The sequence below is a fragment of the Mobula birostris genome, unplaced genomic scaffold, assembly GCF_030028105.1.
Source record: "Mobula birostris isolate sMobBir1 unplaced genomic scaffold, sMobBir1.hap1 scaffold_3118, whole genome shotgun sequence".
Classification (NCBI taxonomy): Eukaryota; Metazoa; Chordata; class Chondrichthyes; order Myliobatiformes; family Myliobatidae; genus Mobula; species Mobula birostris.
The window spans coordinates 1-25,415 of NW_027276180.1; the positions used below are offsets into that span (position 1 = coordinate 1).

The following is a 25,415-nucleotide window of genomic DNA, read 5'->3' on the forward strand; positions in this document are numbered from 1 at the left end:
GGTGGACATGATTGTAAAGGCCGTACGCTCCCAGAGAGATATGGTGCCTATTATCTTCCCATTCTGCCTCTTCAACAAATGCTTCCAAATCAGCAAAACATTTATGGCCCCAGTTGTCGTCTTAACACTAAGAATGGTTCAGAAATTTGATCCATAATACCATTTCCAAAAATGTGTTGTGACTAAAATCTTTTAAGATTTAGCAAAACCGATCTACTCCATATCATCTTCAAGCCCTTTGTGAGCTGATAGGATCTAATTATTGCAGCTTCCCACTTTTCTGCACTTTGTAGTTACACCATACCTCCCCTTCAAGTCAGGACTGGGAGAGAGAAATGCTTTACTTCTTAGTGATTGGCGGGGGGGTGTCCAATGGGTGGGTGAAAGACAATTCCTCTCCTACGGTAAAATAAGGGGGTAATTAGGATAAACTTTGTGCAAGTTGTGTAGGGTGACACAGTAGTGTAGTGCTTAGCATGCTGCTGTACGGCTCCAGTAAATTAGAATCGAGTTGAATATCACTGATACAGTACGCTGCATAAGTCTTAGGCATGTACTATGGCCTGGCTGCACTGTACTGCTGCCACAGAAAACAAATTTCATGACATGTGAGTAATGATTCTGATATGGGTCTCTATTGTGGACTGAGAGTGGGAGGGGGGCAGGGAGAGGGGAGGGAGCGGGGAAGCACCAGGGAGACATTCTGTAATGATCAATAGATCAAATGACCTTGCATGGTGTCTCTCGAAACCCCCCACCCCGGCACTCCTCTGCCAACTGTCCCAAACCCCTCCCACTGCACTCCACCCTTGCCATTCCTAAGATCCTTTGCTCCCGCTGCCAGATTTACAAACTTGCTGTCTGCTCCACGTTGACAAATACAGTGCTGTGCAAAAATCTTAGGCTCCCTAGCTATACATGTGCCTAAGACTTTCACCCAGTACTGTACATGTTGTAAAATTTGCTTTGTGGCAGCAGTGTAGTGCAGTAGATTAAAAAAATCTATAAATTACAATAAGAACAATATTTAAAAATTTAATTAAATAATGCAAAATGAGCACAAAAATAGTGAGATAGTGTTCGTGAGTTCATTGTCCATTCAGAAATCTGATGGCAGAGGGGATGAAGCTGTTCTTAAGGTGTTGAGTGTGTGTCTTCCGGTTCCCGTACCTCCTCCCTGAAGGTGGTAATGAGAAGAGGGAATGTCCTGGGTGATTGGGGCCCCTCATGATGGATGTTGTTTTTTGTCCTCCATGCTGGAGAGGCCAGTACTCATGATGGAGTTGTCCAAGTTCACAACTTTCTGCATCTTTTTCCAATTCTGGATGGGGATGCAGCCATTTAGAATGCTCTCCATGGTACATCTGTTGAAATTTGCTGAACTCTTTGGTGACATACTAAATCGCCCCAAGCTTGTAACGAAATATAGCCGCTAATGTGCTTTCTTCAGAGTAACAGTTTGCCTGGACAAGATGTGCCAAAGGGCCTGTTTGCATGCTGTAGTGATGTATGACAAATCCCATTTGTGACTGCACTTCATATATAGCAGGCGGTAAAGCACTATTATTTTTTTGAGGTTTTTGAAGAATACTGTTCAAGAGCAAGGCATGTAACCTGAAGTTTAATATTTTCTTCCTGATTGTAGCGATGACCTGTTCTCTTTACCCTACTGTCCTGGAAAGACTCTAGTGCTCGGAGCTTCCTACGTCGCACTGGAGTGTGCGGGGTTTCTCGCGGGACTTGGGCTGGATGTGACGGTGATGGTTCGCTCCATCCTGCTGCGGGGATTTGATCAGCAGATGGCAGATCTGATTGGGGACTACATGGAGTCCCATGGAATCAAATTCATTCGTCAGTTTGTACCATTTAAGGTGAGTATTACTCTGCGGGATGGGTGTATGGGCTTCTAGAGCATCAAGTCATTGTATCTCCATGTTTCAAAAAAGAAATGAGCCCTGTTACCCCAATTCATCCATAGTGACCATGCCACATACTTGATCTAGTCCCAGCAACACTCACAAACACGCTGGAGGAACTCAGCAGGTCGGGCAGCATCTGTGGAAACAACGAGTTAACGTTTCGGGCTGGAACCCTTCATCAGGAGTGAAGAGGGAGGGGGCAGGGGCCCTATAAGGAAGGTGGGGGGAGGGTGGGAAGGAGAAGGCTGGTAGGTTCCAGGTGAAAAACCAGTAAGGGGAAAGATAAAGGGGTGAGGGAGAGAAAGCAGGGAGGTGATAGGCAGGAAAGGAGAAGAAGGAATAGGGGAAAACACAATGGGTAGTAGAAGGAGGCGGAACAATGAGGGAGGTGATAGGGAGCTGGGGGAGGGGGTAGAGTGAAATAGGGTTAGGGGAAGGATGATCTAGTCCCAATTGCCTGGGTCTGGCCATATCCCTTCAACCTTTCCTATTCATGTACCTGTCCTAATGTCTTTTCAATGTTGTAATTGTACTCTCCTTTAGCACTTCCTCTGGCAGCTCATTCCATACACACACCACATCTAGTGGTGCTTGGGGAGAATTTGCCCTGCAGGTCTCCTTTAAATCTTTCTCCTTTCGCCTTGTACCTTCTCGTTTTTGACTCTCCTACCCCGGGTGGCGGCGGGGTGGAGATGCGTTTCCAAAAAAGGTGTAAGGTGCTCCTTCCCTCTGCTAGCCTGCAGATCACCCTTGGGCAAGGTGTAGCATCTGCTTAAACCGCCCCTCTCCCCCCATCCCGATCAGGGTCATGCAAAGCCATGGGAACAGGTGGTGGATGGTCATCTGAGCAGCTGGTGCATATCTCAAGTCTTGGTTATGTGACCACTGACGCCAGGCAGACAACCTCTGAAGTAGTGTTGATAATAGCTGGGGTCACCCATCTTGTAAAGACGCTGCCCAGAAGAAGGCAATGGCAAAACACTTCCGTAGAAAAAATTACTCTGAATAATTGTGGTTGTGAGACTACGATCACCTACGTCATACGACAGAGCACATAATGATGGCGTCATACAACACAGCACATAATGATGATGGTGACCCTGAGAAAAAGACTGCCCATTGACCTTGTGCCTCTCATGGTTTTATATTCATCTATAAAGTGACCTCTCGGCCTTCTCCACTGCAGAGAAAACAGACCCTCCAGTCCTGGTTCTGTGCTCAATACTTCAGGGGTAGGTTTCTGACACAAACGGCCTTTGCAAGTTTTAATGAAGATTAGCCTCGTTTGTCAAGTTTTACATTGAAACATAGAATGGAATGCATCGTTTGCATCAACAGCCAACACAGTCAGAGTACATGCTGGGGGCAACCTGCAAGCATTGTCATACTTCCAGCACCAACATAGCACACCCACAACATACTCACCCTAGCTATATGCGGCTTTGGACTGTGGGAGGAAACGGAAGCACCTGGAGGAAACCCATGCAGTCGGGGGGTGGGGGGGAGTACAAACTCCTTACAGACAGCAGCGGGAATTGAACCCAGCTCGCTGGAGCTGTGAAGTGATACACTACCTGTTACGCTGCTCTACCTGGACCCATTCCTGTACTGTAGTGCTCAGTGACTCTATAACTTGCGCAGGTTTTGTGCAGGGGGTGGGCAACGGGATACGCAGTAGAGAACTGACTGGCATTCCTTCACCCCAACTGTGTAGGACACCCCGAGGTGCCGGCAACTTGTTCCACACTCGCATCACCCTCTTGAGTGAAGTAGTTGCCCCCACCCCCGATTCTCCTTAAATATTTCACCTTTCACCCTTAACCTGTGACCTCTAGTTCTAGTCTCACCCAACCTGGGGGGAAAACACCTGCATGCATTCACCCTATCTATACCCCTCGTAATTATGTTTATCTCTATAAAGTCTCCCCTCATTCTCCTGCACTCCAGGGAATAAAGTCCTGGGTTGTTCACCCTCTCCCTGTAACCCAGCTCCTCAGGCTCTCCAGCAGACTGCACCAGAACCTGACGACCAGCAAAATGACTGCAACTCCTCTTGCGGTATAACAGTATTCATTGAACTAATACTTCCCTCCTCTGTTTATAGATTGAAGAACTTGAAGCAGGGACACCAGGGAAGTTGAAAGTAACTGCTCGATCTACAGTCAACTCGGAAACCATTGAAGGGGAATATAACACTGTAGGTGACAAAGAGTGTAGACCCAGTCAGACCTGTGCTGGGGGTGGGGGGGCAGTTTAAGGATATGTGCTTGGCTGTGAGCCTTTTTACCTGTTAAAATGACATGAAAGGAGTTGCTGCTAGAGTGTTAATGGGAATAGACTGTACACCTCCTTTACCTGCTATGTTGTTAAGTCAAAGCAAAATTTATTATCAAGTTATATACACATCTCGAGGTTCATTTTCTTGCAAGCACTTACAAGAAAATAACAAAATGCAGTGGAATTTACAAAGAAAACTATACGTAAAGGCTGATTAATGACCAATATGCAAAAGTAGATAAATTGTGCAAATAAATAAAACACTGAGAACACGAAGAGTCCTTGAAAGTGACTCAAGTTGGGAGTTTGTAGTGAGTTATCCCTGCTGGTTCAGGAGCCTGATGGCTATAGGGTAATGACTTTCCTGAACCCGGTGGCGTGAGGCTCCTGTACCTCCTGCTCAAGGTGAAGAACTTTGCAGACAAGAAGTCACTGGAAAATGTTGCTTATTAAGGGACGCTCTGAGAAAGCTTGTTTTGTTTTCACAGGTATTGCTGGCGGTTGGGAGGGACGCCTGCACCAAAAATATCGGCTTGGACAAAGTGGGAGTAAAAGTCAATGAAAAGTAAGCAAATGGTGTCGCTTTACTGCAAGCAGCAAAAAGCCTGTGTGTAAATCAAATGATGCAGCAAATTCTGTTGGGCAGCATCTATAGTGAAGGTGTACTCTGTTGCTTTATCAGCTTAGCTTGTTTTTAATAACCTTACAAACTTGCTTATCTTTTAATTCAGTTCCCCTTTCTACTTTGCCATGTTAATGGTCACATTTACTGGAATATCTTTCTCCATCACAGCCCCATTCTCAGCCGGCCCACCCAGACAGCTAAAGGAAGGAATGTAGAAATACAAGGTGGCATTCAACCTCTCCTGACCTTTGCTTAGGGTTAAAGCTCCTTTTTACATCTGGGCTCCAAATCCTAAATGCTTGCTATCAGTCTTTCTTGTTCCAATTGACTATCTGATCCACTTCTACAGCTTCTTGGGACAATTCCAGATTCTGACAGCATGAACATTGATTTCTCTAACTTCTTCTCCCCTCCCCCTTCCACATTCTTTCTCAACTCTTGCCCCTTCATATTAAACCTGATTCTGATTCTTTTCACTTGCCCATCACCTCTCTCTGGTGTCCTTCCTTCCTCCTTCCCTTTCTCCCATGGTCCACTCTCCTCTCCTATCAGATTCCTTCTTCAGCTCTTTAGGATCTCCACCTGTCACCTCCCAGCTTTTCACTTCTTCTCCCCACCCCCCCATTCCCCACCCTCCCCCCTCACCTGGTCTCACCTGCCAGCTTGTGCTCCTTCCTCTCCCCCCCCCCCCCACCTTCTTATTCAGGCTTCGCCCTCCTCCTTTCCAGTCTCGATAAAGGGTCTCGGCCTAAAGCATCAACTGTTTATCGCCCTCTGTAAATACTGCGTGGCCTGCTGAGTTCCTCCAGCATTTTGTGTGCTGCTTCAGATTTCCAATCTAATCTTTCTTTGCTCCCCCATTCCTATCACCTCAAAGGAAAGTAAAATGTGATAACCTGTAATTTGATGATTAGACTTCCTGTTTACAAGGTAGGAGTGTAAGAGAATGTGGATAATGGCACTGGTTTATTATTGTTGCATGCACCAAGATGGTGGGGAGAAACTCTGTGTGTGCCATCCAGTCAGATCATGCCTTGCAGGATGCAGAACATCGGGTTGCTGTTAGAAAGAATGAACAGATAAAGTACAGGGGCTGATTGGCATTGGGAGATCCAGAATTCAACTTCGGCCTATGATGAGTCTGATCAAGAGTTTGCTCAGAGCTGGGTAGAAACTGTCCTTCAGCTTTGTGATGCACACTCTCGAGCTTCTGCATGATGAAAGAATCACAAGAGAGTGATTGACTTGGGTGAGCGGGGCCCTTGGATGCCTTCACAATGCAGTGGGGAGTGCAGGCAGAGTTACGGGAGGGGAGGCTGGGGCTATTTTAAAACTGGGAGCAAGAAGAGAGGCTTCCAGTGATCACCAGTGTCCCAAACTGCTTTAAATTCAGTGAAAAGCTTTTGATGCATTGGCACTGATCTAGGAAATGAAGGAGTCAAGTTGTGCTCAGTATGATGAGCAAATGATGAGATAAATATTGATTTTTAATTTTACATTTAAACTCCATGCATTTTGGGTCATTTTATGACCAGCCAAGAAGAATTTCCTTTAGCATGCCCATTAAAAAATTTGTAAACGTATAACTAAAAGTTCAAAATGAATTTATTATCAAAGTACATATACGTCACCATATACAACCCTGAGATTCATTTTCTTGCAGACATACTCAATAAAACCCATAATACAATGATAACCATAACAGAATCGGTGAGAGACTGTACAGACCTGAGCATTCAACCAGTGTGCAAAAAACAACAAACCGTATAATAAATATAGAAACAATAGATATTGAGAACACGGTGAGCTGAAGAGTCCTCGGGAGTGAGTCCGTAGATTGTGGGAGCATTTCAGTGAGGGGGCAAGTGAAGTTATCCCCTTTGGTTTAAGAGCCAGACGGTTGAGGGGTAATAACTGTTCCTGTACCTGGTGGTGTGGGTTCTGAGATTCCTGTACATCCTTCCTGATGGCAGCAGTGAGAAGAGAGCACGACCTGGGGGGTGGGAGTCCCTGATGATGGATGCTGCTTTCCCCTGTTACAGCGTTTCAGGTAGATGTGCTCAATGGTGGGGAAGGCTTTAGCCATGATCGACTGGGCTATATCCAGTACTTTTTGTAGGATTTTCTGTTCAAGGGCATTGATATTTCCAAACCAGGCTGTGGGGGAGTCAATCACCACACTCTCCGCTGTACATCTGTAGACGTTTGTCAAAACTCCGAAGGAGGTGGAAGCACTGCTCTGCTTTCTTCATAATTGCACTTGCATGCTAGGCCCAGGACAGGTTCTCTGAGATTATAACTCTGAGGAATAATAGCACTGATGAAGTGTCACTGCTGGAGACCAAGTTGAAGCTTAAAAGCTGCTGCATCTAAGTTACTGGAGTTCTTGTCCCAGCTCAATACAAAGCTCCAAATTTACACAAATCGCAGTCACTCTTTCATTCCATCCTGGTGGCCATCCCTTTCAATTCAACACCCATTATCTTTTTTAATTTGAAGGAGACTTTCTTCAAGCCAAATGCTTTGCCTAGTGTGAGTGTGTACATTCTTTTGTGGATAAGCAGCATTTAGTGATAATTGCTGTGTGCATATCTTGTGAAGTTTCTCCTCGAGCTGGCCAATTTTGTTATATTCAACAAGATTGTGTTGATAATGCAACAGCTGGGTGGGGCTGTCAAATTCACTAACAAAACCAGCGAGCATTCACTCACTCCACTTGAAGATTTTCATAGCAGTATTGACCTTGCAGTAACTTGTGGAGTTTGGCCATTTTGGGCACCTTGTCTAAGAAGGGATGTGCTGGCATTGGGGATTCAGAGGAGGTTCACGAGAATGGAAGCGTTAACATATGAGGAGAGCTTAGCTCTGGGCCTGTACTTGCTTAAGTTTAGAACAATGAGGAGGGATCTTGTTGCAACCAACTGAGTATTGAAAGGACTAAATAGAGGGAACATAGAGAGGATGTGTCCAATAGTGGGGGTGTTTAGGACCAGAGTGTACAACATCAGATTAGAAGAACAGAGATGAGGAGGAATTTCTTTAGCCAGATGATGGTGAATCTAAGGAATTAATTGAGACTTCCGGTAGAGCTCATGGAGTGAAGTCGTGCTCTTGACTCGCTCCATTACCTCTGAGTTTTTTTTCCTATGATCAGCTATATTTAACTAACCATTAAGGCATCAACTTTTACAATAATCTGAAACAAATTGGGCTTTTTGATATTCGGATGCTTTTAAGGTCTGCTATGTCCAAGAACAGAAAAAATGGGAAAGACGGCAAACCTCTGGTTAGATCTCCCTCCGACTGAACCACCGTTGACTCTGAAAGCTATATCGGATCTAATTCAAAGGGAAATTTCAACCTCTATAACGGAGCTGATTCGTGCGGAAATTTCAATTAATTTCCAGAAAATTGCGGATTCAATCGATAAAATGCAAACATCTATCACGGAACATCAGTCAGCTATATCTAATCTTCAAAAATCCATGCAACAAAATGAACTCAAGATGGAGAAAATTGAAGAAACAATTACTTCAATGAAGAAAAAACTGGATTTTCTGACTTTTAAAAACTCTGACTTAGAAGTTAGAATGCGACGGCAGAATCTTCGAATGATTGGTGTTCGTGAAGCTGTTGAATCTGACAACCCTATAAAGTTTTTTTCTCAACTTTTAAAAGATGCATTTCCTACCGTATTTCCTGACCAACCACCGTTATTGGATCGGGCTCACAGAGTTCCACCATATTCGTCTAAGTCAGATAAACCTCGACATGTCATTTTACGTTTTCATTACTTTCAAGACGAGGAGAAACTGCTTCGATTTGTTCGATCTAAAGGTTATATTGATTTTTTGGATCTTCAGTTCCGATTCGTGGAGGACTTCAGCAAACAGATTCGGGATCAACAGGTTTGTTACGGATCTGTGATGTCGGAACTCTACAAGATGGATTTAAAACCAGCGCTGTTTTACCCAGCGCGTTTAAGGATTCGTACACCTGACGGAGCCCTTCATTTTTTTGAATCTCCATCGGATGCCCAGAGTTATCTGGATCAATTTTCACCTTCAACATCTTAATCGTAATTTTTAATTATCTCCGTTTGATCGGAGGTTGTGAATCTGTCGGGTTTAATTTTTGGTTGCTTTATATGGGCAGAAAACTTTATTTTTGATTAATTAATATGGTTGCCAAACTTTCTTTCTAACTGCATCATTCCTTTCTTTTTCCTTGGGGATTCTGGGTGGTTATTCCCTCAGCATCATTTCGTGTATTTCCTTTGAGGCCTTAAATTTCGTAGTCTTTAAATGTACTTTTTTCTGTAGGTTTCCCTAACTAATTTATATTAATAATTTCATTTCTTTTTTTTTGGTTATCATAGGGTCTGTGGTCTGTTACGGTTTTCTTTATATTTTCTGGCTTTTTCTCTGTTTTATATCGTGTTTGTCTTAACTGTTCTACTTTTTTTATTCTTTTACTGTTTTATAACTAGCTGATCTTTTTTATATTTACACTTTTTTTAGTGAGCGTCTATCGGAAGTCATGGGGGTAGTTTTAGTGCTTGCTTCTCTCTGGCGGGTCTGCTTTCGATTTAGCCTTGGGGTCATGGGGTGGGGGGTGGTGGGAGGGGCTTCACGTTTCAGTTTTTTTCTTCTTGGGCTATTTACATTACTGAAGCATTGGTTGCGTTCTCCTTCCCGTTATCTCTGGTTTGTTCTGTTCCCTTTCCCGGTTCGTGGGTCGAACCTATTGTCAATCCTCTTTTTTGCGGGTTGACTTTAGGGTTTATGGAGTCTATTATTAATTTTGTCTCCTGGAATACTAATGGTCTTAATCATCCTATTAAAAGGAAAAAAGTTTTTAAAGTATTCCGGAGACTTAAAGCACATGTTCTATTTTTACAAGAGACCCATGTATGGAGGGCGGACAGACTACGTTTTTTTAAATTCTGGAAGGGACAACAGTTTCATTCGAATTCTAACGCTAAGATTCGAGGCGTCTCTATTTTTATAGACTCCTCAGTTACTTTTGTACAACATGATATTATCTCTGATCCGAATGGTAGATTTCTACTGGTTAGTGGTCTACTATTCAATAAAAATGTACTTTTGGTTAACGTTTATGCTCCCAATATGGACAGTCCGGAATTTTATAAATCATTATTTAATCGGTTCCCAAATTTTAATGAGTTTTCATTGATCTGGGGCGGAGATCTTAATACTTGCTTATCTCCAGTTTTGGACCGTTCGGCTCCTTTATGGACCTTACCCAATAAATCTGCAACTTTGATTAACTCATTCCTCTCTGATTCTGGGTTGACGGACATTTGGCGTTTTTTGCATCCTCAGGAAAAAGATTTTTCTTTTTTTTCACATGCTCGCCATTCCTATTCAAGAATTGATTATTTTTTTGTTGACTCTCGGCTTATCTCTTCAGTGATTAAATGTGATTATGATTCTATAACCATTTCGGATCATGCTCCACTTAAGCTTTCTATTAAAATTCAGGTCAATACACAAAATAATAGACAATGGCGTTTTAATTCGTTACTGCTTCAGGACTCGGATTTTGTTAACTTTATGAATGAACAGATTGATCTCTTTTTTACAATCAACTACACAGAGGATATTTCTGTGAACATTCTTTGGATATTTTTAAAGCTTATATTCGTGGTCAGATTATCTCGTATTCTGCTGCTTTGAGGAAGAAGTTGAAGCAGGAGGAGTTGGTAATTGTGGACAAGATTAAGGAAATTGATAAGAAATATGTTACAGCTCCCTCTGAGGAGTTGTATAAACAAAGAACTGAACTTCAAATGGAACACAGTTTATTACTTTCGTCTTCGATTGTAAACCAATTAAAGAAAACAGGAAGTGAATTTTATGTACACAGTGACAAAGTTGGTAAACTGTTGGCTAACCAACAGAAGTCTAATTATACTAAATCTCAAATTAATCAGATTTATAATCAAAATGATCGACTGATATTTGATCATGCGGAGATCAATCAAACCTTCTTTGATTTTTATTCTTCCTTATATCAATCTGAGTCTTTACGAGACTCTAAATATATGAATGACTTTTTAGATAACCTAGATTTCCCTGAGATTTCACAGGATATGTCTTCTATGCTTGATACTCCCATTACTACTGATGAGATTAAGAATGTTATTTCCTCTATGAACCTGGGGAAAGCTCCTGGCCCTGATGGGTTTACCGTAGAATTTTATAAGTTTTTTGCACCTTCATTAATCCCTTGGTTCTGTAGGGTTTTGGAGGCTTCATTAAAATTTGGTAAAGTTCCCGAATCCTTTTATAGAGCGTCAATCTCTCTAATATTAAAGAAGGATAAAGATCCTGCTCAATGTGCATCTTATAGACCAATATCTTTATTAAGTGTTGATTCTAAATTTTTTTCTAAATTATTAGCAAACAGATTAGAAAAAGTACTTCCTTTTATTATTTCAGAAGACCAAACGGGTTTTATTAAAGGTCGTTTCTCTTTCTATAACATTCGCACACTGTTAAATATTGTTTATACCCCCTCACAAAATGTTCCTGAGTGTGTTATCTCTTTAGATGCTGAAAAAGCTTTTGATAGAGTAGAATGGCCTTACTTATTTAAGGTGCCTGAAATGTTTAATTTTAGCTCGAAATTTATATCCTGGATTAAACTGTTATATCATTTTCCTATGGCCTCGGTCCGTACTAACTCTTTAAGCTCACCTTTTTTCCCTCTTTTTCGAGGTACTCGACAAGGTTGTCCTCTTAGTCCTTTATTATTTGATATTGCATTAGAACCTCTTGCAATTGCCATTCGAGAATCTCCAAATATTACTGGGATAACTCGGGGCTTAAAGTCCCATAAAATATCACTCTATGCTGATGACTTACTTTTATATATTTCTAATCCTAAAAAATCTATCCCTGCTGCTTTAAATTTATTAGCACAATTTAGTCTTTTTTCAGGTTATAAATTAAATCTTAGTAAGAGTGAACTTTTTCCGATTAATAAACAACTTCCCTTGTATCATAACTTTCTGTTTAAATTGATTAATAATTATTTTTCATATCTTGGGATTAAAATTACTTGTAAATACAAAGATTTATTTAAGATTAACTTTTTACCCTTAATTGATCATATTACTCAACTTTCATCTAAATGGTTTCCATTACATTTAACTTTGATTGGTCGTATTAATGAAGTTAAGATGTTTATTCTGCCAAAATTTTTATATATATTTCAGGCATTACCGATTTTTGTTCCAAAATCTTTTTTTGATAAAGTTGACTCTAAAATTTCTTCATTTATTTGGCAAAATAAAAACCCGAGATTGGGTAAAATACATTTACAGAAAGCCAAGGGAGATGGAGGTCTAGCATTACCTAACTTTAGATTCTATTATTGGGCAATTAATATTCGACATATGAAATTTTGGTTACTTGACCAAGATACACTTTCCATTCCTAAATGGGTAGTATTGGAATTACAATCTGCTCAGGGCTATGCACTTGGCTCTATTTTAGGTTCCTCTCTTCCTTTTGATTTGAAACGCCTCAAACTGGTCTCTAACCCGATAGTTAAATATACCTTGCGTATTTGGTTTCAATTCAGAAAATTTTTTGATCTCAACCAATTTGGGCTTGCGATTCCTATTTTAGGTAACATATTTTTTCCTCCCTCTTTCACGGATCATGCGTTTCAAATTTGGAAGACTAAGGGTATTTCACGGTTTTTGGATTTATTTTTAGATGGTTCCCTTATGTCTTTTGAACAATTATCTAATAAATATAATTTACCAAGAATACATTTTTTTAGATATCTTCAAGTCAGAAATCCCCTAAGTACTATACTTTCTTCCTTTCCAACGCTCCCTCCTACATATATTTTAGATATCATAATTAACCTTAATCCATGTCAGAAAGGTGCAACGGCTATTATTTATAATATTATTATGAAACTTAGGAAAGCTCCATTTGATAAGATTAGGTCAGATTGGGAACAAGAGTTGGGTTCTATTATTTCCGTGGATGACTGGGGGCAGATTTTACAATTAGTCAATACTTCCTCTATCTGTGCTAAACATTCCCTAATTCAATTTAAAGTTGTTCATAGAGCACATATGTGCAAAGATAAATTAGCTCGGTTTATTCTCATATTAATCCTTTTTGTGATAGATGTCCGGGGCAGATAGCCTCTTTAACTCATATGTTCTGGTCTTGTCCTACTCTGGAAACTTTTTGGAGAGACATTTTTAATATTATCTCAAAGGTATTGAATATAGATATCGCTCCTCATCCTATTACTGCTATCTTTGGATTACCTAAAATTTCCAGTAATCTTTCCCCTTCAGCCCGTAGAATGATTGCATTTCTTTCTTTAATGGCGAAAAGATGTATCTTACAACATTGGAAAGAGCCTAATGCTCCAACTACCTTTTTTTGGTTTTCCCAGACAATATTATGCTTAAATTTGGAGAAAATTAGAAGTAATCTTTATGATTCCTCACTTAACTTTGAACAGACCTGGAGATCTTTTATTCAATATTTTCATTTAATGTAATTTTTTTTCTCTTGTTCCATATTTATATACCCTTCTTGCCTTTTTTTTAACTGTTTTTAATGGAGGTCGGGATTGAGGACGTGATTTTAAGTTCTTTAACTCTACCTGTTTCCAAGTTAGCCCATCGCTTTGCTTTTAGTTTAGTTGCACAGTGGGTTTTTTTGGGGTCTTTTTTTGGGTTTTTTTTCCTTTTCTCTATTGATATATATAAAAATTAGTATACTATTATTTTACCATATTATTTTATGTTTAAATTGCACTGTTTGTATCAATTTTTTCTTCCGTATTAATATCTCCTGTAATTTCTAAAAAGAAAGGAATTAATTGCCACAGACAGCTGTGGAGGCCAAATTATAGTGTATTTAAAATGGAGGTTGATAGATTTGTGGTTAGTAAGGGTGTCAAAGGTTATGGAGAGAAGGCAGGAGAATGGGGTTGAGAGGGGAAATGAATGATGGAGTGACGGAACAGCCTCGATGCTCCCATGTCATGTGATCTATCTTCAGCTGCGCTTCATAGCCAATGCACTGAGTAGGAGAGGTCACTGCGCTAAGACGTGGGCCACTTACTGTGCAACATGTTTATTGCAAGTATCTTAAGAAGCAATTTTTTTTTTCAGGTCTGGCCGGATTCCTGTCAATGATGTTGAGCAAACAAATGTACCGTACATTTATGCCATTGGTGATATTTTGGATGGGAAGTTGCAGCTTACCCCAGTGGCCATTCAGGCTGGTCGCTTGCTAGCCAAGAGGCTCTATGGAGGATCTACTCTCAAGGTATAAATCTACAGTTTAATTACTAGCTTCCTTCCTTTGGGTGCACAAAAAAAAAAAATTCTGCCCAAAATTCTTCAGTTTAAGTAACTTGGGAGTGAATGAGGAATCCATAGGCACCCTTTTGGGTATGTAACAGCACTGTGAACTGGTTTCCTGCAATGTCTTTAGGGCCTGGTGCACCATCTTGCTGTTATTAGTATTGTGTGGCTCGGCTGGCTTGAATCCGAAAGCTGTTAACCACACCGCTAAGAGCATGCTTGTGTCCTACCCATCACAAACCTGGGAACTGCCTGCGTGTCTTTCAGTGATTGACTTGATTTGGAAGTAAGGTCAATGATGGACTTTAGATACGATGAAGCCAACTGGACTTTTGGTGACTATGGTATCTAATTCCCCGTTGCTAGTTGACGAGGGAAGGGTTAATTCTACTGAGAAATTTCTACAAAGCTTCCACTGTACACACTTGATTTGCATACACCACATATTTGACACATGCATTTAATATGGTCAAAGTAACAGAGCTTAAATAACTTGGTTGAGATGTTAATCTGATTAAAAGTTTCATTGATAACTGTGCATAAATCAGCAAGGAATGCTCTTAAGTCTCTCTGGTTTGTTCGATCAGTATCTCACTGGTGGGATCTTCCTGTGCAGATTGCCAGGTTTAGCACATCACTTGAACCGTTCCTCTGTACTTGTGTGTGGGGGGGGAGGGGGGTGAAAAATGCCATGAAATGCAGGACCTGGAATCCTAACTGCTCATTTTTGTTTTAAAAGTAATCTTGGCTTTAGTGCTTTTAGCTATTTGGATTGTAGGTTTGGTGTTGTCTCAGGAAATTTACTACATTGTCCTTTAGGGGTTTTCCTTTGAAGCCTGCCTCCTCAGCAAAGCTTTCTTTTAGAAATACTTCACGAGCTGAGTGTCACTTTTAGCGCTATGTACATGTGGTTATTTGAGTTACTGTCGCCTTCCTGTCAGCTTGAACCAGTCAGGCCATTCACCTCTGACCTCTCTCATTAACAAAGCATTTTTGCTCACAGAACTGCCAGTCACAGGATGGTTTTTTTGCACCATTCTCTGTAAACTCTAGAGACTGTTGTGTGTGACAATCCCATGAGGTCTGCACATTCTGAGATACTGAAACCACCCCATAAGGCACCAACAATCATTCCATGGTCAAAGTCACTTAGATCACATTTCTTCCCCCATTCTGATGTCTGGTCTGAACAACAACTGAACCTCTTGACCATGTGTGCAGTGAATTGCTGTCACGTGATTGGCTGATAGATATTTGCATTAATGTGCAGGTGTACCTAATAAAGTGGTACGTGCAGCTTTTGTTTGTATAACAGAATTTTGAATTGCACTTAAAACCTAACCTGCGTGTTTTGGAGTTGATGTATTTTATTTTTGATCATCACACCCTACAGTGTGACTACGTGAACGTGCCCACAACTGTCTTCACTCCTCTGGAATATGGAGCCTGCGGCTTTTCAGAAGAAGCAGCTATGGAAAAGTTTGGGGAGGAGAATGTGGAGGTGAGTCAAGGATGTGAAATTTCAATTAGCTGTGCGTGAGAACTCTTCTCGGGGGATTGTCACGTGGTTGTGGTGGAGGGGCTTGAGACGCTGACAGTAATGCTGTCTGGAGCTCGGCTCCTGGTAGGGTCACCCATGGCGGTAAGACCAAGGGAGGGGTTCCAGACGGAGTGACCTAACCAAGACTTTAGTGATGGAGCTGGCGGAAGTTGATGACACATCACAACAGCAGTGATGGTGAAGAAAGACTGCAGCAGTAAAGTCACGTTGCATTCGTTGCCACCGTGGTGTCGATCTGTCCAGAGCCGTGTGGTGGGTGCCCGTGCATCTCCCTTCTCCTGTTAAAGTCACACACAGGTGTTCTCTGCTGAGGTGATCTGTCCTAACGTCCCCAATGAGGTCCTATGGTGACCCACATAGACAACCCCTTAGGAGAACACCATACTCAATTCCAGTGATCACACCACTGTCAGACTCTAATTACTCCGATATTAGTGGGTCATTGGTTAATTTCAGAGGCCAGTTAAGAATTGACCATATTTTTGCATCTGGAGGTGCATAAAATGTGATGGGAAAAGATGTTGGATTTATTTCCATGGTACACTGTAGAAATGAATATTTGGTCTTTCATGTTGGTCTGAATTTCATGGTCGTTATTACTACAACTGATTTTTTTAGTTCTCTGGCTAAGAAAGTAGAATCTATCTAAAACCGAATGCATTGTCTACACACATCCTCCTCAGGCAACAGCAGGGTTCAGCTCCTGTGAATTGTTTGTAACTCAGACAGTCAGAGATGTGGCTGTGAACAGTCTTACCACATTGATGAATATACCTCCAGCTCCACAACAGCTGACAAATCCATTTATCTGGTCTCCCAAATGCTGGGTTTGTATACCAGTCAGGTATCTGTAAGCTGGGGAGGACCTGTATTACTATGGCAACAAACTAGCCATTGTTATCATTGCAGTTGTTGCTTCTCATGCAGTTCCATCATTGTGATCTTTGTGCATTTTTTAGGTCTATCATAGTTACTTCTGGCCACTGGAATGGACAGTCCCATCAAGAGATAACAACAAGTGTTATGCTAAGATTGTTTGCAACAAACAAGATCAGGTATGTATTTTTGAAATGTTTAAAATTGACTTCCAAACAGCAAATGGCCCTTGATAAACACATATTTCTGTATATGCTGGAAATCCAAATTAACACACACAAAATGCTGGAGAAACTCAGCAGGTCAGGCAGCATCTATGGAAAGGAATAAGGAATCAACATTTCGGGCCAAGATCCTTCATTTAGAAAAAAAAATATTAGTAGACATTTGTCCCAGTGACTGAGAAAGGGGGGAGAGGTGTCATAAATGGACCAAGTGAATTTAAGGGCAGGGTGGAAGTTGGAGGCAAAGTTGATGAAATTGAGGAGCTCAGCACAGGTGAATGAAGCAGCACCAATGCAGTCAGTAATGTAGCGCAGAAAGAGTTGGGGAACATTAGCAGTGAAGGCTTGGAACATGGACTGTTAGCAGTGAAAGCACAGGTATAACTGGGGCCCATGGCTACACGGTGGGTTTGGAGAGAGTGGCAGGAGCTGAAATAGAAACTGTTCACTGTGAGGACTAGTTCTGCCAGACAGAGGAGGGTGGTGGTGATCTGATTAATTTGGGGTTGTTACCACTGAATTAAGGGTTGTATCACAAAGTGTGTAACCCAGGAAACTCCCAGGTTTTGATTTAAAAAGGGGGGGGGGGTGCGGCGTGGCAGCGTAGTGGTTAACGTAATGCTTTACAGCGTCAGCGATTGGGGGGGAGGGGGATGTTCAATTCCCACCACTGTCTACAGAGAGTGTGTACATTCTCCTGGGTTTCCTCTGTGAGCTCTATCACCAACCCTGGCAGTGGCTTCCACACACCCACCACCTTCTCTATCTAAAAAGAGGTTCCTTCTGACATCTTCCCGATACTTTCCTTTAAAATTATGCCGCCTTATATTGGTCATTTCCACCCTTGGAATAAGTCTCAGGCTGTCCATTCAATTTCTGCCTCTTATCATTTCATACATCTCTCTCAAGTCACCTCTCGTCCTCATTAAAACTTTAGCTTCTTTAACCTATCCTGATAGGACATGTCCTCTAATCCATGCAGCATCCAGGTAAATCTCCTCTGCACCCTCTCTAATGTTTCCACATCCTTCCTGTAATGAAGTGACCAGAACTGTCATCACTTCTCATCCCCCACTCCAAAGAGAAAAGCCCTAATGTAAATTAATGTAAAAATGCAATATTGTCTCTTTTGGTTTTTGATCGTTGCTTTTTTAAATCTTTGGGTTCGGCTGATGTATGAGAGTGACAGATTGTAATAAAAATCATTGGGGAATTCCTAAATCAACAACATTGACTGCAGGATATATGGTCCACATTGACCTACAGCTGGAAATTGTCTTACATTGTAAAGCCACTGGGTATTGGCCTGAGTAATAGGACTATAGCACAATGTTTTAAATGGTGGAGAGGGAGGTTAACGTTTTGTGGCTCTGTAATGGCTGAAGGTAAGATTGCTATGCAAGTTAAATAAACACCCTTTCTTTTTCAGAAGAGGGTAATTGGTTTCCACGTTCTGGGCCCGAATGCCGGAGAGATCACCCAAGGATTTGGTGCAGCAATGAAATGTGGAATGACTAAGGAGCAGCTCAACAGCACAATAGGGATTCATCCAGTCTGCGCTGAGGTAACACATGTTAAATGTAATCTTCATGCAGGGGTTTAATGTACTTTTATACAGCCCCATGACCAATAAAGCAACCTGGACTACAGTGTAGTACAGTTAACCAGCATGGTTAATAGTTAAATGCCCTAAAGCAGTTCACAGGAGGTTTCAAGCAAAAGTTTTTTGCTGAAGAGGTGTGGGTTGTGAAAGGGCCCAAAAGTTCCAGTTTATTGTCATTTAACTGTATACAGCTAAATGAAACAATGTTCCTCTGGACCAAGGTGCAAAACACAGTACAGAGAGCATGTAAAGATTTAAAAAAAGATTCTGTAGGTGTACGAGTTGACGTAAAGTGATATATACTAGGCCGAAGTCTTAGGCATCCTAGGTTTTTTATTTAAATTTTGTTTTACCGTAATAGAGTTGCACTAATTCCTGTGCTACCATGGGGCCCTGTTATTACAACGCAAAACTATGCTAGCGGTGACAATAACTTAATGGGTAGAATTTTCATCTGTCTTGTGTCCAGTGTTTAATAGACAACTGATGATTAATGGAATTCTAATGCTCAAAGGATGGGTAAAAGTTGTCCCAAGTTATCCAGCATATCCTTGGGTGTGTTGGCTGTTAACGCAAATGATGCATTTCACTACGTTTTGATCTGAAATAAGGTGGTGGTGGCTAAACCCCATGTTTCTTCAAACAAGATGGACCAAACCCAAATGGCTTCCTGAATCAATGCCAGTTTGGAGTGCTGCTCGTCTCTGAGAATAATTTTCCCCACGACGTGTCCTCCCCACATTGTCATCGGCTTTACCATCCACTACACGAGATACAATTTAGTGGCCTGTGGGAGGCTACCAGAGGAAATTATGAGATCACAGTGAGCAAGCTTAACCCAAGTTGCAGCAGAGGGTGAGATTGAACCAGGGTTGCTGGAACTGTGAGGTATTAACTGAATCACTGTGTTGCCTGGAATGGGCTGGCTATTATAATTCAAATGACTGCAAAAGGGAGCAGCTTTCTAAATGTGAAGAGTAACACTTGATATCTGCCATCTGAGGTTTGCCATGTGATGGTTACTAACTGGTTTAAACCTGGATATTTATTCCCATGTGAGTAAGCAAATGTGCAGATGCTGTTTTGAGTACATTCTTAATGATTCAGTTAACAAATTTGTATCTTGACCACTTGAAATTGGATTTGTGCTGTGAAGTAGATCATGGTAGAAATTGTTTCAGCTCAGTATCTATGTTGGATCAATTTATTTAATCCTTTTGTAAGGAGTTTTACTTTGAAGAGCCCTTTTGATGTCTGACCAAAAAGAAACTGAAAAAGCTTTATTTTGCTTTTATTGACTATTTCCTTTTCTGAAGATCAGCTGCAAAAATAACCTATTCAAGCAATGTAGAAAATTCTGGTTGATGGTATCTTGTTAAAGGTTGTGAGATGAAGGGAGGGAGTTGGTGTCTTGCCCAGGAAGAAATGGACGGGGACCTGGGAAGACACTTCGAAGTGCTATCAAAATTAGGTTGGCTTTAAGGTAGAAATTGGAACAATAAAAAATTTGAGGGAAACATCTAAAATAAACAACTCACTGGGTTCACACAACTTTGCTGGTGCCTGTAAATTTTGCCTTTGTGTGACAATAACAATTTGTAAGTTAACAGCATTACGAGTATTAGTCTTGCTGTATGGGCTTGAATGTGGCTTCTGTTGCAGGTGTAGATGCAAGTTAGATATTTCTTTGCTTTGTATCAATGGCATAGTATTGTAAACTTGGTGATAATGTGGCACATTAGTTAAACAGTCAAGTTTGCATGTACTAGCAGTGTGGCCTTGTCATAACCAATGTGTCACAAGACATTATTGCACTTCTGTTTGTCTTTAAGTTCCCCAAAATAGCATAGACTAAAATGAGTAATCCTGAAATCAGAGTAGTTGGCAAAATTAATTGTAACTGCCTTCCAAATGTCCACGCTCCCATTCTAGGATATTTGGTTATCTACTAACACTTCAGAGAAGCCCAGTACCAAAGTCATCCCCTTCTAAAGAATAAGTTTTAAAATTGACTTTGTGGAGTTTCCAGGATGTAGTTAATCAGAAGCTGTGTAAATATGAGGGAGAAAAGATCAGTCAGTTACCCTGATGGAACTGGTGAAAGAGTGACAGGAGGTCAGATTCAGATTTATTTATCACATGTACGTTGAAACGTTGCAGCAAAATGCATCCTTGGCATTAACAACCAGCGCAAGCTAAGGATGTGACGGGGTCAGCCCTGTAAGTGGTGCCAGCGTAGCATGCCCACAATGCTTGGCAAAACAACAGTAAAACATGCCCTGTCCTCCTAAATACCCACCCACCGTCATGCAGACACAGTCCTCCGACCCCAGGACAGGGTGCTTTCAGCTTCCAGCAGATTCTTGTATTCACAGACTTTGAGCTTCGCAGTGGTTGGGTTGAGTGACTTAGCTGTATGTTGGTCTGATCTATAATCTTCATTGAGAGGGCATCTCAAGTTCTTTTTGTTTCCCAATTAAAAATGGGACAGTTTTTTTCTATTTTGCTTTATTAATCACTTGCAATATTTTTTGTTTTTTTTTAGGTGTTTACCACACTATCGATCACTAAAGAGTCGGGTGCAAATGCCCAGATGTCAGGCTGCTGAGGTTAAGCCCTGCTGTTGCCACAGTTGTTGCATCGGTTCACTTCATCCCCAGCTAACACTGTCCAGTCTGAAACCTTCATTTTTGAGACACCGTCCCACCCCAACCCCTCGAAGGACTGGTGTTCACAGCCACCGCTAACACTGAAGGTTCCCTGACAGTGCGAGATGATGTTGATACCGTCAACAGCCAGTGCAATGGCAGGGCTGCTGCTCGCCTCTCGAAGCAGGCTGATGCATTGCAGAGCATCGCCCCGATGCTATCATGAAGTCGCGGCCTGGAACCCGTTTCAAGTGGAAGGCTGCGGCGGAAAACTGCAAGCACGGTTTGGCAACTCTCAGCGATTCTGGGCATGGTCTTCCAATACCATTCCAACACAGACCAAAATTTGAAGCAGGAAAATTCGTGTATTGTATTGTCTGCTGTTTGTGCGTATTCCTTTTTTGAATAATGGGATTTACTTTTTTTTAAATCATCCTGCACATTTCAAAAATTCATTGAATTTTTGTATAAATATTTTATTATTGGGCATAATATATTTTCTCCGGTTCTGTGTTCAGAATAATGAGAGTGCATTTGGTATTTACCTCAGCTTGATCTAGTGCCAGTTTTATCTTCTCCCCCCTCCCTAATAAACAGTTAATGTGTGAAGCAAAGACGCTGTACTGATTATCACTTGCTGCACGCTGCAGTCAAGGCTTAATTAATCCCCAGTATTAGAGGTTCGTAGATATTAATTTTGTGCACCATTTCCTAATGTTAAAAGGCACTGTCCCTCAAACATTCTTGTGATCACTGTAACCTCTGAAAACTCTGCAGTATCTTTTGCATATCACTCTCCAACGTAGAAAGAGGCCCTAATGTGACCTCCGCTGGCTTCTAGGGCACATTGGTGATCCCCCTTTTGAAGGTAGCCGTAGTGCGGGTGAGTCACTCTGGGGTTTGCACCTGCTGGAGTTGGTCCATACCTAAGCTAAAGTTGTGGCAAGTCTACAGTGTCACACTGTCCAGAGTCCAGGGCACAAATGCCTCGTGTGAATGTAGTGTCAAGTCTGATTTAAAAATTCCTGTGTAAATGTAAAGCTGTTTTTTTCATGGCTGCTTCTGTAACGTCAGCTGTACCTTAGGGTGCTGGCTTTTTAATAAAGTCCCGACAAGGCTGAGCCACTTTGTACCAATGTATCCTTTTGTACTCAGAGCCTGGGAATAGTTTCTTTGCAGAATATCCTGCCTGAAGATTTTTAGGAAAGTTATTTTAATGGAAAGCCTTGTTTGGATAATAAATGTGGTGATACACTGTACCTCACAGATCTTTCTGTCAATGGTTATTACACTTGGTGCTCAAAGCATGACGGTTCCCAATGTGATGTCCAACCCTCCCAGAAGTACACAGATCTTGTAACCCCTGTGGCAGAGTGGGGTTGGAGCACTGTAACATGTGAACCGCCAATGACTACAACTCCCAGAGGCACCATTCAGGAGGTTAAAGGATTATTACTCTTTTTTTTTTCAAAGACTGGTGACTAATGTACCAGTGACACAATTGTCTATCATGGTTAAGATTTGAACTTCATTGGCATTGGTTCTAAAATGAATGTAATTGACTTTGTAGAAAATTAAAACAGTTTTTGCTTGAAGAATTTGTGTTTGCTTTCATTGTATATCTTAAGTTCTACAAGTAGCACATCAGGAAGCTTCTTGGAATATGTTACAAAACTGAATTGTCCTCTTTTTAGTGTTGAGTTTGTTATCAGAATCGGGTTTATTATAATTGATATCATGAAAATCATTGTTTTGTGGTAGCAGTACAGTGAAATACATGAAATATACTATAAATTGCAATAAGAAATATATAAGAATTCAGTAAGTAGTGCAAAAATAGTGAGGTAATGTTAATGGGTTCAACGTCCATCCAGAAATCTGAAAGCGGAGGGGAAGAAACAGTTCCTGAAATGTTGACGTGTGTCGTAACGCTCCTGTACTGCCTCTCTGGTAGTAAAGAGAAGAGGACACGTCCTGCGTGATGTGTCCTTTATGATGGACGCCGCCCTTTTGAGGCATCACCTTTTGAAGGTGTCCTCAGTGCTGGGGAGGCAAATACCTGTGATGGAGCTGGCTGGGTTTACAGCCTTCCCTGGTCCTGATGATTGGCCCCTCCAAAGCAGATGGTAATGCTCTCCTTGGTAGATCTGTAAATATAATCAGTGATACTCCGGTAACCTGGTATTGTGAACTGTTGGATGGTGTTCCAGGTACTGACAAATATTGTGTGTCGTGCAAGTGCCCCGAGTACAGTACTGTGCAAAAGTTTTAGGCACATATACAATGCCTATAACAAGTATTCACCCCCCAGAAGTTTTCATGCTTTATTGTGTTACAACATTGAATCACAGTGGATTTAATCTGGCTTTTTTTTTTTTTTGACACTGATCAATACCTTAATGTCAAAGTGAAAACAGATCTCGACAAAGTGATCTAAATTGATTACAAATGTGAAACACAAAATAATTGATTGCATCGGTATTCACTCCCTTTGAGTCAGTATTTAGTAGATGCACCTTTGGCAGCCTTGAGTCTGTGTGGATAGGTCTCTATCAGCTTTGCACATTTGGACACTGCAATTTTTCCCCATTCTTCTTTACAAAACCGCTCAAGCTCTGTCAGATTGCATGGGGATCATCAGTGAACATCCCTTTCCAAGTCCAGCTGTACATTCTCAATTGGTTTGAGGTCTGGACTCTGACTTGGTCACTCCAGGACATTAACTTTGTTGTTCTTAAGCCATTTCTGTGAAGCTTTGGCTTTATGCTTGGGGTCATTGTCTTGCTGGAAAACAAATCTTCTCCCAAGTCACAGTTCTCTTGTTACTACATCAGGTTTTCCTCCAGGATTTCCCTGTATTCATTTTACCCTCTGTCTTCACAAAGTTTCCAGGGCCTGCTGCAGTGAAGCATCCCCACGGCATGATGCAGCCACCACTATGCTTCACGATGGGGATGGTGTGTTTGTGATTTGCAGTGTTTGCCTTATTCTAAACATAACGTTTAATCTGATGGCCAACAGGCTCAATTTTGGTTTCGAATCTAAGTGTGGCTTCATCTTGACAGTAGAGGAGGGCAGGATCTCCCAGTGGCCACACATTTTAATTCCACGTCCCATTCCCATTCTGATATGTCTACCCAGGGCTTCTTCTGCTGTCAAAGATGAAGCCACACTCAGGTTGGAGGAACAACACCTTATATTCCATCTGGGTAGCCTCCAGCCTGATGGCATGAACATCGACTTCTCTAACTTCCGTTAATGCTCCACCTCCCCCTCGTACCCCATCTGTTATTTATTTATTTATTATTTTTCTCTCTTTATTCTCCCTCTGTCCCTCTCACTATACTCCTTGCCCATCCTCTGGGCTTCCCCCCTCCCCCTTTTTTTCTCCCTAGGCCTCCCGTCCCATGATCCTCTCCCTTCTCCAGCCTCGTATCCCTTTTGCCGATCAATTTTCCAGATCTTAGCTCCATCCCTCCCCCTCCTGTCTTCTATCATTTTGGATCTCCCCCTCCCCCTTTCACTTTCAAATCTCTTTCTTACTCTTCCTTCAGTTAGTCCTGATGAAGGGTCTCGGCCTGAAACGTCGACTGTACCTCTTCCTACAGATGCTGCCTGGCCTGCTGCGTTCACCAGCAACTTTGATGTGTGTTGCTTATATAGACAACTATCCATTTTAGCTACTGAAACAACTTTGAAGAAGGCACACCAGTGGCTATATTTCATTAGGAGTTTGAAGAGATTTGGTCTGTCACCAAAGACTAGCAAATTTCTACAGATGTACCATGGGGTGTCCAGGGAGGGGTAGCACCTCTGGTGAAAGGGCTTGTCTTATCCAATCTGGGGCAGTTCACTCAGCTTTGGTTCCCATCGGACACTCAGCTCCAAGTAACTGTTTTTGTGTGACAGTAGCCACACCCTGGTACACTGCTTCTCCCGGTGGGCAAAATGAGGGGAGGGTAGCTGGCGGGTCCAGTACCCCGGTGAGATAGCATACAAAGCCAACTCCAGTGAGAGCCAGTGGGCAGGAAGGCAGTTCTGCAACACTCGTAGAGAATGAAGGGCACAAATTAAGCCATGGTCATCCACTGCAACCATGGAAGACACCAGTTTTGACGCTTGTTTGTACTACTGGACCCGGACTTCTGAGGTCAGGAGAGTGGAACTACCCCAGTGCAGTGGCTTTTCCACTTTCAAATCTCTCCCCCACAGGTTTCCTGTCATCGTTGGGTACAATAGACAATTACCACCATGGAAAACCTTCTGAGTGGTTGTATCACCGTCTGGTGTGGAAGGGCGGGATGGATAA

At 41.7% G+C, this 25,415-nt stretch overlaps 1 protein-coding gene across 1 annotated transcript; it reads left to right on the forward strand.

Annotated features, from left to right (window-relative positions):
* Window positions 1-1,645: 1,645 nt before the first annotated feature.
* On the forward strand, window positions 1,646-22,704 carry LOC140192928 (thioredoxin reductase 1, cytoplasmic-like; the record flags this gene model as incomplete). The annotated part of the gene is made up of 8 exons (XM_072250411.1): window positions 1,646-1,871; window positions 4,024-4,116; window positions 4,685-4,761; window positions 14,000-14,156; window positions 15,588-15,695; window positions 16,715-16,810; window positions 18,285-18,419; window positions 21,004-22,704. Coding segments are annotated over 8 exons (955 nt in total), but the record flags the coding sequence as incomplete, so codon positions are not given.
* Window positions 22,705-25,415: the final 2,711 nt, after the last annotated feature.